The sequence below is a fragment of the Haliotis asinina genome, chromosome 5 (genome assembly GCF_037392515.1).
Source record: "Haliotis asinina isolate JCU_RB_2024 chromosome 5, JCU_Hal_asi_v2, whole genome shotgun sequence".
Lineage (NCBI taxonomy): Eukaryota > Metazoa > Mollusca > Gastropoda > Lepetellida > Haliotidae > Haliotis > Haliotis asinina.
Window position 1 is genome coordinate 47,599,795 of NC_090284.1, and position 17,305 is coordinate 47,617,099.

Sequence of the window (17,305 nt, forward strand, 5' to 3'; positions counted from 1 at the left end):
CGTGATCATGTGATCAAGTCACATGGTTTTTCCGGAAGTGTAATGGATGCAGCAAGCTTGTCAATATTTTGTGTTTGGGAATGTGGCGTATGGCAAATATTCCACGGGATACGAGAGTAATTACCAGCTGACGGGAAGAACAGAGGAGCACACAGATAGTGGTTACACAGGTGATCGAGGTAGGTTTGTACTGTAACAGGTGCCAGAGGAGTTAGAAGAGGAATTAGGTCATTTCTATGTGTTTATACCCCATCCGTGACAACGGTCATGGTCTAGATATGAAACGAACTTATTTTTAGTCAGTATACTCTTCTCATGGCCTTAGACGATAACCATAAAGCGTATATACTTCTGGATAATTTCGTTGCTATATTACACAGTGAATTATATTGATCTATCAATGAAAAATGTTATGAAAAAAGTACGGAAACATATTTGAGATTTTATTACCAGGTGTGAAACAGGACGGGTTATAGTGGAAGTGTTTTACCAAGTCTGAGGTTATATATAGGTCGATGCTTTCATTGCGACGCTTACATATGGGGAAAAAAACTTCTGCCCGTATCCATGTAAATTGTATTACAGTTAACTCATTTTACTTGAATATGTATTCCTCATATGATAATAACGAGTTTTAACACGTTTCTTTAATTGTATTTTAACATTCTGTAAGACTTCTAGAAATGCCACACGCAGAAATGTTTCCTTGTTGCTAGAATTTAGTGGGGTGCTGGCGGAAGTCTTAACCAACATGTAACAATTATGCTACCACTTATAACCAGGGATCATAAGGTAAATCAATGTTCGCTGCAGTGACTAGGAACGATGATGTCTATAAAGTGACTTTGACATACAAAGTTCTGGCTAGGGACCAGTTACTGCCAACACCTGGCTGTTGTGCTTGAGCAGACCGGTTGATTTAAACTCTCGTTGCTCTATCGATTTTGTGATGTGTCTGTGTGTGAAATAGAATAGTACAAGTGAAGCTGTCTGCTCAAGTGCTACAGTACAGCCAGGTGTTGGCACTAAATGATTGAGAGAGAGAGCATTTGTTTTGATTCCAGATTGTAGCTGAATATGATGCACCATTCTTGGCTTAGACTTAAGCAGGGTGGTAGGGTACCCTATTGGTTAAGGCATTTCCTCATCATGCAGAAGACCCAGGTTTGATTCCCCACATGGGTACAATGTGTGAATCGCAATTCTGGTGTTCCTTGCCATGATATTCCTGGAAAATTGGTAAAAGCGGCATAACACTGAACTCTCACACTCACTAAAGCCTTCAGGAAGGTTACCAAATGCATCACTTGAGGCCCTTTATCACATAATGATGAAAAGAAAACTCAACTTTGTATATGTTTTCAGTCACTATTTGGATAAAATTTCCAGGTTGTTGACATACAGTCTCAAATGGTGGGGAGATGTTGCTTTGTTCCTACTAGTGACATGGAATGTTGCTCATATCAACTCCTGCTTGTCTGCTCAAGGCTTGGTTAAAACTTCCAGTACATGCTATGAAATCCTGGAGGACTGCTGACTAAGGCATTCAACATTAATCGTTCCAAATAAATCTTTCACTAGTTTCAGACGCCAATGGATTGTTTTAGTGTGTTACAGAATGGACATACTGATCTTTAACGTTTCAGGTAGAAAGGTAGGTCATTGTAAATGATAGGCAATAAACTGTGCATGTACACATGTGTTTGAGAGTAACAGTCATGTTTTTTTACGTAATTTCAGAAGCTATGCTGTTATCGACTGGGACCAATGTACAACATGGTGCTAACAATCCTGACAATGACGAGGACCAGAACAAGGTCACGGTGACATCCTTCACCATGCAAGTCGCTGGACATGTGTATGGCAAGAAGGATAAAAAGCAAGGTGAAGAAAAAAACAGGAGGCAAACCCGTTGCATCATGAATCTCTCTCTCCAAGCTTTGATTATGTGTATTGTGTGTAGTGATCTCAGCACTACAGCCTTATGGTAAAATTGATATGTTGTACAGGGTGAGTGAGTAAGTTTAGTTTTATGCCACAATGTTTCACCCATATGGCAGCAGTCTGGAAATAGTCAAGTCTGCACCAAACAGTCCAGTGGTCAACAGCATGAGCATTGATCTGCACAGTTGGGATACGATGACATGTGTCAACCAAGTCAGCGAGTCTGACCACCCGATCCAGTTAGTCACGTTTTACGACAAGCATGGGTTAAGATCAATTCTAATCTGGATCTTCAGTGAGCAGTTTCAGGAGGAACATACTTCCAACACACAAATGAATTTAATTGCTTTTTCAGTCAACAAATGTTTACTGATGATTTTTGTTATCTTTGAAAACAAATATGTTGTAGCAATCGAGCATGTACCTGTTTTACTCTTTTTCCCAAATTTCGTGTACGTGACCCCAGGGTTCATCACATCGTCCACATGGGTCATTGCCATAATCGCCTCTCACGAAGTGACAAGCACCTGAAACAATGTGGCAACCAAGTCATCGAGCCTAAACACCTGATCCCATTAGTCACCTTTTACAATAAGCATGGGTTACTGAAGACCAATTCTAACCTAAGTGTTCTTGTACAGGGAGTGATATTAACAGTTAGTAATCAGACATGGTATAAATGTAATGCTGAGTATAGAAATACAGCCTACCCTCGATCATTCATGAAGTGAATAATAATTATTCATGAAGGCAACTACTGGCACTCATAGTTCATGCAGTGACTGTCAAGTATCAACAATATGTTAATTATTCATATATGAATAATTCCGTGAAATGGTACAGAGAGAGGATATGGATGTGAAAAGAGTTGTCATTGCTTGTTGATGTGGATTTCTCATCTCTGAAAGTCAGTGAAATAAAGTAACAATTGATATTGCGTCACTAACAGGCATCAGCTAGCCCAATACGCCTGACAAATTAGTGAGTGTTGTTTTACGCTTCTTTTAGCAATATTCCAGCATTGTGATAGTTGGGGATACAAGAGATGAGCTTCAATACATGGTAACCAATCGCAAGCTGGAAACATGCTTTCAAATAATGGTTGTAATAGTGGAAATAATTGAAATAAGTATTCAGATATGAAGTCAAAATATGATCATGGTTATCGAAAGTGAAAACTGAGGTGTCAGATTCAGTTTTCATTGAATCAAACTGAATCGTTGCAGCCCTACTGGTGATGAAAGAAGAGGTCATGCTTAAATGTCCCTGCCGTTTTGTGTGTCCGAAATTCATTCAAATGAAATGTGCACTGATGTTATTTTCTAGGGTATAATGTTACATTGTTAGGTTATGTCATAATTATGCAGGTCATTGTTATCATGGATTAAAATGGTCTCCAGCAGCTTATTTTTTGTAAGAGGGGACTGATGTTACTGTATGTATCAGCTTGTCTCAGCTGTGTAGATCATTGTTTGTAATGTCACTGGATTATCTGATCAGGATTCCATACGTTTCACTGTACCTCAAGAACATCTCCCAGTGTTGTGCAGGAACCTCACTAACTTTGTCTCTTTGCTGTGTAGCAACACTGTACCTCAATGACATCTCCCAGTGTTGTGCAGGAACCTCATTGACTTTGCCTCTTTGTTGTGTAGCAACACTGTGCCTCAATGACATCTCCCATTGTTGTGCAGGAACCTCACTAACTTTGTCTCTTTGCTGTGTAGCAACACTGTACCTCAATGATATCTCCCAGTCTGGTGCGGGAACCTCACTGACTTTGTCTTTTTGTTGTGTAGCAACACTGTAAGCCAATGACATCTCCCAGTGTTGTGCAGGAACCTCACTGAAATTGCCTCTTTGTTGTGTAGGAATACTGTACTGTAATGACATCTCTCTGTTTGATGCAGAAACCTCACTAACTTTACCTCTTTGTTTTTTAGGAATGCTTTACCTGGGGAGGGGGCTGATTCTCAAGGCGTTGCAGGATCCCCCCCGGGGAACAAGGGAACTGCAGTTCTACCAACAAGTCTTCTCCCCAACGAATACCGATGAGGTCACCATAGCTCTCCGAAGGTTCATGCCCGCCTACCATGGCACAATGGAATTTGATGGAGGTAACCACAAGTTTCAGTAATAAGAATAATGGAAGAATGTATTATATATTATTACCCCAGATAACCAAAGACGCATGTAGGTGCAAGTAGGCTGATACTCACATGACTTATCCCACCTGGTACCCATTTTCTGCTGTGTGAACAGATGCAGTTTTGAACAAACTCATTTGCAGGTGAGACCACAAGTATCATTGTAGTGCTTCATTGTAGTGCAGAACTGATGTCCTAGAAACTCTCAGGAGTCAAACTGCCAGACACAGCCACCCATCCAAGGACTCTCATGCCCAAGACTGTTTAACTTAAACTGGTTTGTGACCAGAGCTCAATGCACAACTAATGAGTGAGTCAAGATTTATCATTATATCGGCATTTATTCCAGCCATTTAGCAGCTGATATAGTGTCCTAAACATTGTTGTTTCAGCAGGGTTTCTGAAGCTGGAGAATATTGTGGAGCACTACACACAGCCTTGTATTGCTGACGTGAAGATGGGGAAGGTTACGTCTGACCCTCACGCCACTCCAGAGAAGGCAGCCTACGAGAAGTCCAAGTGTCCTTCTGCTGCTGTACTTGGCTTCCAGATCGCAGGAATGTTGGTCAGTCGAAGTACCAATGAAATGTATTGGTCAAATGATTAGATGGACGAACGACACAAATGTTGTTTGTGAACATCACTTCAGGCCTCTTTTCTCATTAAGCTGACACCTTTTGAAATTCAGAATGGTGGTAATACACCCTCAATCACTGTGAATGAATCGATGTTGAAGCTATTTATCACTGGTTTCTGTCGTCAAGCAATGGTTTTCATCAGTTTTGTATGTAATATTATTTTGTATATGATATCAACAATGTTCTTGATTGCTACATTTATTTATATGGTTGTCAAGTTCATATGGCTAAATTTGTATAAATGCTGTTGGTCCATATACACATACAGTCAAGTTTCATTAATCCGACATCATCCATTGCACGACAAATTGTAAGATTAACGAGGATGTCGAACAAAATAAATGAGACTAAGTTACGTTTATTGAATTTGTTACCAACAAAAGGGTCGGATAAAGCCGATTGTCGGATAAACAGAGATCTTGATAACAAGACTTGACTGTAGTATGTTTACATCGAGCATTAATTACATACAATGTACATAGATGTCTTGTACATGTTACAGATTTCAAACATATTGTTCTCTTAAGATTAAGCTTTGACAAACATATCTACATGAATTATGTAATACATCACCACACTTCGAAGTTATTAGCTGTCTAAATATGTGAATATATACATTGTGGTGATACATACACTGAAGATAATGCTGTTGTAAATTCCTGTAGTGTTTACATACAAGGATAATGTGATACCCATCTCACACAATTGTCACACAATTGACATAAAGTTGGGTGGGGTAGCCTAGTGGTTAAAGCATTTGCTCTTCATTTCCAAGACCTGTGTTCAATTCCCCATAAGGGAACAACGTGTGAAGCTCATTTCTGGTGTCCCCAGCTGTGATATTGCTGGAATATTTGGATTTGGATTAAATGTGGTGTAAAACTAAACTAACCCACCGATTTATTCCAGATATACCAGCCTGACACTGAACAGTATGAGAGAGTGGACAAGGTAGCTGGACACAGACTGACCACAGATAACATGATTAGTGAAGGTAAGTGGAAAGCTGATCATCTTTGGGGTCAGTTTTGGTAAGAGATATCTTACAATTGTCTTCTGAAAATATCCACCATCCATGTGAGTGAGTGAGTGAGTGTGAGTGAGTGAGTGAGTGAGTGGAGTTTTACATCGCACTCAGCAGTATTCCATCAATATGGCGGTGGTTGAGTCTGGACCTGACAATCCTGAAATCAACAAGATGAGCATCGATCTGTGCATGCAATTGGGAACTGATGACATGTGTCAACCAAGTCACCGCACCCCCTACCCCCACCCGATTCCGTTAGTCACCTCATACCACGAGCATAGTTGCCTTTTATAGTAAGCATGGGTTGCTGAAGGCCGATTCTACCCTGGACCTTCACAGGTCTCCACAATCTGCTCCACCATCTGGTCTGGTCATGGCATGATCACAGAATCCAATGATGTTTAGACTGGTAATAGGCTATAGCTTCAGAACATGTACCATGACATCAGGCTAATACAGTCCCAGCATCTATTTTAATGCATTGACACCGTTAAGTAATCCCAAGAGTCTCCTAGACAAGAATATAGTAAGGTAATAAAATCAGACCATGCATATTGCACCAGTAACATTTGTATGCACAGCTTACCAACACCTGCTCAGAGGTAACATGTGCCAATAAAGCTTTGATGTATACACAGTGAAGTCATGTTGATACTGCTCCTGGTGAAGTCAGATTCAATACTGAAATGTTGATATCCCTTGCATTTGTTACACCCATTGCCTGCAGTATCATCATCATCATCCTTGAAGGTGTGTGGCTTCAGATCTCCAAGCCAAGAAAATAGAGAACTTTTAAAATTATCCTATCATGGATTATACACTTTCAATTGTCCGTTTGACCTTGGAATGGAAACGACCTAAAACAAAGTTTTCAGCCTCTTCCAACACCCAAATACACCCAAGATGTCTCTATACATATGGTTTGTATTTTATGTTTCAGGTATAGGAAAATTCTTTGGCTTCCCCAAATCCATTCGGAAGGATGTGATAGAGATATTGTTATCCAAGCTTGTTGACTTGCAATACTGGTTTACCTCACAAAGACAGTACTCCTTCTATGGAAGCTCCTTGTTAATAGTATATGAAGCATTAATCTGTGACAAACACAAAGACTCATCATCAAGTCAATCCAGTTCGTCCTCGCAGTCAACAACCAGTGATGACAAGGTATCAACAACATCCAAACACCAAGGTTCAAACTGCCAATCACCTGATCGTTTGAAAACGTTACCAATGATTGACGTCAGAATGATTGACTTTGCCCACGTGTTTCCCACTACAGTGGAGGACCGCAACTACCTCGATGGCCTGACCAACCTTATACAACATCTACGTTTTTTATTAGACTTCAAAAGTTGATTTATGCGCTCATTTGTGAGACAGATATTTTAAGACTGACCAATTGTTGATATTATTTACTCAGAGATTCTGAAGTGTGATTGGTGCTGTGTACAAGATGAAGTCAGGACATAACAGAGTATTTCAGTCTTTCCCACATAGTATTATCAGTGAGTGAGTTTAGTTTTATGCCACATTCAGCAATATTCCAGCTATTTGGTGGAAATTTGTATATGATAGAGTCTGGACCATTCAGTCCAGTGATCAACAGCATGAGCATTGATCTGTGCAAAAGGGAAATGTTGAGTTGCATCTTACGACAGTTATTTAGCAAAAGATAAATTCAGTTACAATGTTATGCTGGTATTTTGTTATTTTTAATCCAGGAAAGACTGAAAATGAGTCTGTGGAAATTTGAGAAAGACTGTATAATGAAAGCTGTGATATGTAGGGATATCATCCAGGCCAGACTGTTCCATTGTCCTATAGGGGCAAAGTTATAGACTAGTTATGTTAAAGCATTCAGTCAGAAAGGGAGTGAGTTTAGTCCCCACATGGCAACAATATGTCAACCCCATTTGCTTGATTGTCGTGCTGTGATATCAATAGATCCAGTGGTTTTTATATGCAATTATGTGTGTTTTCAAAATGAAATCTGAACATTTCATGAGCATTCATGATCTCATAAAATGTTTTCTGATGAACTAAACATCCTAGTTGATGAATGTATCCCAAAGTCCTCTGCTGGAGAAGATTATAATGAAATGCTTTCTATACATGAGCTTCAAAAAGCTCATAAAGATGCTCAAGATGCTGCTGAAGGTACTGATACCATATAGTATAAACCCCGGAAGCACTTACAGAATCGTGGTTGGAAACCCTTTTAAATATTTTTGACAGTAGTTGGAGGTGACCATACCACTCCATCAAATTATTGACAAATTTCACTGACAAGCTGCATTTGCAAAACAAGGAATGCATGATCAGTATAGATTATCTTAGTACTTAGAAACCACAGAATTTAGTATGATATAAGTATGAACTATCCAGGACCTTTCACTTCCTTCATATGTGTGTATGAATGCACCTACCACACACTGTAAAATAACCCTGTACTGATGGTTTTCACACGCGATGAACAGCAGAGACCTTAGGGATGTAGATGCCCATAAACGGTTCAGGTTTCAGTTTGTTAATACAGATTGATTAACATTAAAGCCAGTTTTGTTGTATTCCATGAAAGCTTTATAAGTAAAAGAGTCAAGTGTTACACTTACGGGGTGACTGTGCTTGTCGTAAGAGGGGACTAACGGGATCGGGTGGTCAGGCTTGCTGACTTGGTTGACACATGTCATCAGTTCCCAATTGCGCAGATCGATGCTCATGTTGATCACTGGATTGTCTGGTCCAGACTTGATTATTTACAGACCGCCGCCATATAGGTGGAATATTGCTGAATGTGGCATTAAACTAAACTCACTCACTCACTAGACTTTACAGGTTGATCTCCCACCACTTAAGCCTAACATATTACCTAATTTAAGTTCACTTATCTGTATATTATCCCATTTTTGTTAGCATTTTAGCAGTATAAAAAAGTATGGAAAATTACATTTACTGGAAAAATGGCATCTCCTTCCTTTCACTGTCGCCAAAACAAACCGGCTCACAAGTTTTGATGAAAATCTAAGACCCTGTGTATAAATAGGTTAAGCTGGTAATATCATGAACATTTTTTATCAGGTCTTAATCTTGCACAATTAGAAAGTGTATTGTAACTTAGCAGGTCGGAGAAGGTGATATATTTACAGAATGGCCCCACAACAGTTCACAAGCCAATCGGGGCAGTGACTCAAAATTTACTGGCTGACTGAACTTTTACTAGAGACAGGCTAACGGGCCAGTGGTTACAGTTCTGCACACTAGTTCAAACCATGTGCCGACAAACACTTTGGTCCAACCAACTGTGCACACATACAAAACCAATCGAGTTCACCCTTGTACACCTATTGCTAGGACAATGTACATCCACAGGACCACTTAAGTCCACCTACATTTTACCTAGTACACCAACAAATGAGGACATTTACACACAAAGTCACACACCAGCACGTGAAATATATTATGCACTACATTAGTTTCATGCACATAGAATATGTTACAAGCAATAAAGTGTGTGTAGTTTTACGCCGCACTCAGCAATATTCCAGCTCCATGGCGGTGGTCTGTATATAATCCAGCCCGGACTAGACAATCCAGTGATCAACATCTTGAGCATCGATCTGCGCAATTGGGAACCCAAGCTCGGATCTTTACGGGTCTGCAAGCCATAAGCATGAAAGGAATTGTTTTTAATACATAATAACACTTAGGTAAATATACATTTATTTTTCCTTCATCCATTCATATTTGGCTTGACGATGTAAGGGAAAATCGGGTTATCGTTAGCGTCACCGTATTCATGTAGGGGCGTGCCTTCGGCTGCTTGTACAAGTCAGGACATCTGGCGGTTTTGTGAAACTGACTTGACAACTAACATACCATGTTGCTGATTAACATGAATACTCGACTTTACACTAAGATCTAACTGGACAATGTATTGCCTCACAACCGGACGTAAAGAAAGGTAACAAAAAGTACCATTTTGCTGTATTTGGAGTAGCGTGTGTAGGGGATCGAATTCAATCTGCCATTGAGGCAGTAAATAATGAGGGTGGAGAAGTATCATAGTCATACTACCAGTCTCTGGATTTGACAGTGACTTCATTGTAATAATAGGCAGACGTCTTAATCGACAACCACACAATCGCATGTGTGTTCGTCGATATACACATCACCAGAATGTCCCTCGATTGTCATTCGGCATAGTATCACTCGCACCCACCCACCCACACTCACAGAGTGAGACCCAGCCATCACGGCCATCCACCCACCACCCGCTGGTTGAGACTAATACCAGCCGATAAGGTTATCTCAAAACTACCATGGTATCGCCTAGTAGTGGGCCCTTATAGAATCTTTCAGATGGAGATAACAGCAACCTTTTCAGTTGGAGATAACAGCGGCCAGGGTGGGTGAAAAGATTAACGACAAAGTCTTCATCTGGTATACGCTCTAACATAAATAGATAATTAATACGCAAACCTTACAATTTCAACTAACCAGTGAAACCGTAACAGCAATAACTGTTACGGTCGATTACAGTCGATTTCGTCGTTTTGTTTTAATGTTCAATCTTCGTTTTCGTTTTAATGTTTGTGTTTGTTTAGCGCCGCTCTCAGCAATATTCCAGCTATATGCCGGCGATATATAACCAATCGTGGCAATCTAGTAGTCAATATCATGAGCATCGATCTGCGCAACTGAAATACAATGACATATGTCAACTAGCAGAGACAGCAGTCATATATAAATGGACTTTTGCTGAGTACGGCATTAAACAACAAACAAATACATACGCAGGCAAACTAGCTTGCGATGATACAATAGCTATAGGTATTTCAAATCAAATGCAGTCTGGAAGAAAGATGTCTTACTGCCACGCTCTATTTTGATTTGCATGTAGGTATCAGCCGGTTTATATTGAATTCGTGAAGTGACATTTTCACAACGTTAATCCCCAGTGTTTTGTTTGGAATTATAGTGAGTATAATTTTACGCCGATTTTAGCAATATTCCAGCAATGCCACGGCCGTGTACACCAGAAATGGCTTCACGCACTGCACCCATATGGGGAATCGAACCCGGGTGTTTACCGTGACGAGCGAACACTTTAACCTCTAGGCTACTCCACCACCACCTTGGAATTATAATTGTAATGACATTGTGAACTCTACTGCACAGCAGAAAAAAGGCGGCTCTGTTCCTGTCAAGTATTTAGCTACTTAAGTGAATTGATCAAAATGACCCGAAACTTAATAAGTGAGTATTGTACATATACTGCGCCACTTCTAACAATAATCCAGCAATAACACAACAGGAGACGCCAGCAATATGCTTTAATATTTATGCCTATGTAAGGAATCGAAACCGTATCCTGATGTGAGGAGCAAACGCTTTTACCACCATGCTACCTCGGTGAAAATCACTGTCCAAATCTATGCTTATTTATACTGTTTATTGTGACATCTGTTGAGGTTCATGTGTATTTTATTTCATCGATGAAATTCAGATAAGTGAACAAGTTAAACGCTGCATATATAAATACCACTTAGGGATCAAAATCCTGAATTAACACAAACGCTAATGATAAATACATACATGTATATATATATGTGTGTGTGTGTGTGTGTGTGTGTGTGTGTGTGTGTGTGTGTGTGTGTGTGTGTGTGTGTGTGTGTGTGTGTGTGTGTGTGTGTGTGTGTGTACACAACATAGAATATTCCTGTAAGCCATGTCATATATGTCATATCAGGCCTGATATGCATGATACTGCAATATGTCTACATAGAAATATGTGCCACTTGATTCACGTGAGTTACGGTCGCGGGCTTTAATTTCAGGATTTACTGTAATGAAATATTGCTGACCTGGGCCTAGATTTTCGAAGCTCTCTTAGTGGTAAGACACGCTTAAGGTAATGTTAATGTATGGCACTTACGACTAGCTTAGCGTTAAGAGAACTTCGAAAATCTAGGTCCTGGTTTGATTAGATATATCCAGTTTATGAACTCTGGCCATTTTTACTAAAACATTCATTTTTGTTGGTTTGTTTGGAAAACAATTTTCACTGAGCTCCTACCAGGATCAACTCATAATTTTATTTAAATTAATAAACATACAAATTTCATATTATACACATATAAATTCCATATAATAAATATCATAATATATACTTAAAGATACAATGGCGCATATCCCTCCATGGTGGGACTTTTACGAGTGCGTATAAACATGGACCGTTTTTCGTTTTCGCCTTCGTGCAGCAATGGGTTCGGGTGTTCCTACAAGATCTCTAATCCTTGAGGATGGTGACAACCACAAGACATACATGTTCATTTCATTTATTTAAAAAATTTCACTTTCACTTAGCATTGTATAATATACTTCATTTAAAAGATGTATGCAGTCCCATGTAACATGTTATCATCGTATCATTTTATAATATCTTTCGTGTAAGAGATGTTAAAAGTATCATGTAACAAGCTATCATCGTATCATTTTACGATATATTTCATTTAAAAGATGTTAAAAGTATCGTGTAACAAGCTATCATCGTATCATTTTACGATATATTTCATTTAAAAGATGTTAAAAGTCCCATGTAACAAGCTATCATCGTATCATTTTACGATATATTTCATTTAAAAGATGTTAAAAGTATCATGTAACAAGCTATCATCGTATCATTTTACGATATATTTCATTTAAAAGATGTTAAAAGTCCCATGTAACAAGCTATCATCGTATCATTTTACGATATATTTCATTTAAAAGATGTTAAAAGTATCATGTAACAAGCTATCATCGTATCATTTTACGATACATTTCATTTAAAAGATGTTAAAAGTATCATGTAACAAGCTATCATCGTATCATTTTACAATATATTTCATTTAAAAGATGCTGAAAGTCCCATGTAACAAGCTGTCATCGTATCATTTTACGATATATTTCATTTAAAAGATGTTAAAAGTATCATGTAACAAGCTATCATCGTATCATTTTACGATATATTTCATTTAAAAGATGTTAAAAGTCCCATGTAACAAGCTATCATCGTATCATTTTACGATATATTTCATTTAAAAGATGTTAAAAGTATCATGTAACAAGCTATCATCGTATCATTTTACGATACATTTCATTTAAAAGATGTTAAAAGTATCATGTAACAAGCTATCATCGTATCATTTTACAATATATTTCATTTAAAAGATGCTGAAAGTCCCATGTAACAAGCTGTCATCGTATCATTTTACGATATATTTCATTTAAAAGATGTTAAAAGTATCATGTAACAAGCTATCATCGTATCATTTTACGATATATTTCATTTAAAAGATGTTAAAAGTCCCATGTAACAAGCTATCATCGTATCATTTTACGATATATTTCATTTAAAAGATGTTAAAAGTCCCATGTAACAAGCTATCATCGTATCATTTTACGATACATTTCATTTAAAAGATGTTAAAAGTATCATGTAACAAGCTATCATCGTATCATTTTACAATATATTTCATTTAAAAGATGTTAAAAGTCCCATGTAACAAGCTGTCATCGTATCATTTTACGATATATTTCATTTAAAAGATGTTAAAAGTATCATGTAACAAGCTATCATCGTATCATTTTACGATATATTTCATTTAAAAGATGTTAAAAGTATCATGTAACCTCCACGGTCCTTCTTAATCATTAAAATATATACGGAATATCTAACATGCTGATTTAATAACATACGACGCACTATCTGCATACTCATACAACTGTGTTACAGATAACCTCAAGCTTCCTTTGCTGATCTCTGTACCTCCTATTATTTCTGTACTATGAGGCGCACTACGCTAATCCCCCGGTAAGCCTTTACGTAAACATTACCATGACAACACCAAACATGAAACAGCACCGTGTTTCGCCCTCGTGCGAAATATTTCATTAGTTATATCAGTTATATCTGGGATATTCTACAACAGGGATCGATCACTCGCTTGCTTTCTTTACCATTTGTACTAATTAACGTGTGCCTCGTCATGCTCCAACACACACAGTGACTAGATCGTTCCCAGCGCAACGTCAGCTGTGTTTAACAGAACTTAAGCCAGTTTATTGTATCAGTCGGAATTTTACAATGAATGAATGAATGAATGAATTATAGTAAAAATTAAGAGCAAGATTTATGTGATTGAATGAAAGAAAGAAAGAAAAAGAATAAAAGAAAGACGTACATATGTGAATGAATGAAAGAATAAATGATACACCGCGGCCTTCCCTCCCCAAACATGTTAAAGAACGCAAAAGTATCGCGAGAACTTTAACGCGTTAACGGCAGCTGTCCTTTTAAATCTACTTTGAGACATTTTTGTTTACATTAATAATTAATTCAGATATCTTGTTGCATGTTTGCAATAGAATGGACATTAACAAAATGTTAACTGACATTGTCACACACCCCTCAAAATAAACTGTAAAACTGCCACAAAGCGTTCTAAAACACCTTTCCAGTTTTGTCAAATAATAAGATCAACACTAAAGAAAGAAGTTTGGAACTACAACCCTCAAGCATCAATGGCGAATCAGATCAGATTGGCGAAATGTCATATTTTTCACGCACCTCAAATACACCCTAACATTCTTTTACAGATTATGAAACTATCTCTATTACTTGCAAACACACTTCACCTGATAGTTTATTCTCCTCGTATGAATTAAAGGTGTATGTGAAAGATGTGTTTGAAGAAATAACTAGAAACACTCAAACAACGGCGCGTAGCATTTCAATGGCGGATCAAAAAAGATCGGCGAAATGTCATTTTTTCACACCTCATTACACCTAATAAAAACTGTCACTATTACTTGCAAATACCTTTCAACTAGAGGTATGTTTTCCTTCTAAAAATTAAACGAACGTGTGAAATTAATATATATAAAGAAGTGTTTATCGGCACAATTTAGTATATCTTCGCGGTGAATCGAGAATAGAAGCCAGTGAGCTATAACATAGCGACTTGAAACTTTACTACAAATCTTCTGTCCTAATACGGGCACTAATACCAATTATTTGACTTAAACTGAAGAGACAAAATAGTTAACCTATCGTCTACATGTAGGATTTAAGTTGTTACAACACTCAGCAAACTTAATCAGCTGTTGAAAATAAACCGGGCTCAATCTGTTTACGTAACGCCTCGAGACATACGTTCAGCGGCTTTTCGAGGAGTTTCTTCTCCCCCTCTATATAGGCTCCCTGGTTATATGCGAACACCATGTCTCATCCCTGTCTGTGGGTGTTCATAAACATAGATTTATTATAATTATAAAATATTTTTGTTGCTTTTTATTTCCAAATATTAAACCGTAATATATTCGCTTCTGTATTGAGTAGTTAAATAAACCCTGCCTTGGCATCATTTCTATAATGATAATTAATACAGAAAACGAATTAGCCAGAAAAATAAAAGGACTAATTGGTGAGATTACCCATTAGAGAGAAACCAGTCTGTTCACTGTTTTTCATTTATAGGTAACAATAAGAAACAAGTAACAAAAACATAAAAATGTCTATATAACAAGGATGAATCTAGACATACGCTCATCAAAACAATTCAAGCAAAACAACAACAAAAAAAGCCGAAGCAAAAATACAAAAGAAAAACCGAAAACACACACGCGCATGCACGCACACACATACAAATGAAGCTCTTCCATTTTTTCTTGTGGAGAGGTAGGGTCACGAATTATTAATAATATCTATCCCTTTCTCCTTCTGCCTACACGGTTGTGACCAACAGATCATGACTTGTGTTGTTTTGGGCTGTAGGCAGAACGAAACATGTTGAGTGAGAGGACACCTACTGCACCAGATATGCCGAATTAGTTCTCGGATTAACTATAAGAAGCATGTGTTAAATGTTAAGTAAACAAGACTATCACTGGATTATGTTGTCTACTGAAATGTTTTCATTGGAGCTGAACTAGTTTAATTGGAATTATTTGTCTTTGTTTTCTACTTGCGCATTTCATTCAACGAATATTTGTCGTCTTAGGACTATTTGGATGTTGAATATATTCATTTCAATACGTTCCCACCGTCTTCGCAACCATCCATTTAGGAACTGCACATTCTGACGGAAGGCTCACCTTATATCTCCAAATCTTCATCGTCGCAATCTAGTTGCGCAGTTATATTCGGCTGACAGGTGTAATTCATAACACAATCATCCACATTGCAGGGATACTTGGTATCCTGACAATCAGGATGTTAGAGTTTATAAAGAAATGACTTGACGTCTCTCACAAGGAGACCCGTGAAGATTCCGGGGTAGAATTCACCAACCCATGCTTGCGACAAAAGACGACTATGCTTGTCGTAAGAGGCGACTTACGGCTTCGGGTGGTAAGACTCGCTGGCTTGGTTGACACATGTCATCGGTTCCCATATGCGCAGACCGATGCTCACGTTGTTGATCACTTGATTGTCTGGTCCAGACTCGATTATTTTCAGACCGCTGCCATATCGCTGGAGCACTGCTGCGCGCGGCGCAAAACTAAACTCACTCACTCTCACAAAGGAGATGTAAGGTGACTGAAGCGTCATATACGAGGGCTGGTCAAAAAGTTCCAAGCCTACATAGTTTCTAGACTGGTGACAGCAACTAATCTTAGTGTTGTTGAAAGTGTTCTTCATCAGCATTTCCAGTTATTTTACAGTAAAATGTATACCATCCGCCCATATGACCCAGACACAATCACAGACAGGTATCACAGATAAAATCATAGATAAAAATTAAACACATGCATGCATATGCAGCACCGAGGTACATGTATTGTGTATATGTTAACTCTATGACGTCGGCATCATGGTACCCCACCCCAAATCCCACCCGGACGCCCCGCCCCAAATAGATATATAATAAACGTTTATTCATTTGCAGCCATGGTAACATGAGTGGTCGTCTCGCAAAGGAAGCTGTATAGTATACATGTGGTCAGCTGTGGTTGAGGGTGACACGTCTTAACATAGACTGATTGCTTATCATCTGACCTGTTTTGTAATGTATGCGTTGAATATGCAGTACAAATGCTAGAAACATTTGAGCCACTCGTACACAGAGCAACGAAAGACATATTGGACGCAGATCTATATAAATAATAATAGAATGCCAGTGAAGAAACATAGTCAGTCTTTATCCTCAGAAACAAATTCCGTGTGGCTTAAAGGGACACTTAACATAAAATGATATGAAAAGGTCACTGTAACTGAGTGATGACACCAGGTGTTCGTGAAAAGGTAAACATGTCTCGCACTTCTGGTCCTTTCAATCCGTCACAAACTTTGTCTAACACTGGAAGTATTTTCGACCGATATAGCAGTACTGCGACGTAGACCATTCTTTGCTCGTATACAATCCAGATTTCCTTATGAATTATAACACAACAGTTCTCAAAGTCATTCACATAAACGTTGTCGATGTCACTCAGTTGGACAAGGGAAAGAAAAGGAAAAGATTCCTTCTTTAGTCCGTGTAGAGAACCACAGTTGGGGTGTT

At 38.3% G+C, this 17,305-nt stretch overlaps 1 protein-coding gene across 2 annotated transcripts; it reads left to right on the plus strand.

The window, feature by feature from the left end:
* On the plus strand, positions 1-8,720 carry LOC137284647 (inositol polyphosphate multikinase-like). 2 transcript variants are annotated; one of them, XM_067816539.1, is made up of 6 exons: positions 1-179; positions 1,741-1,884; positions 3,888-4,061; positions 4,487-4,656; positions 5,639-5,723; positions 6,697-8,720. In XM_067816539.1, exons 1-6 carry the CDS (start codon positions 47-49, stop codon positions 7,113-7,115), a joined length of 1,125 nt encoding a protein of 374 aa, XP_067672640.1. In that variant the 5' UTR covers positions 1-46; the 3' UTR covers positions 7,116-8,720. The 2 variants fall into 2 exon arrangements, with proteins under 2 accessions (XP_067672640.1, XP_067672639.1); XM_067816538.1 differs by having other exon boundaries at positions 16-179; positions 4,484-4,656.
* The last annotated feature ends 8,585 nt before the right edge of the window (positions 8,721-17,305 follow it).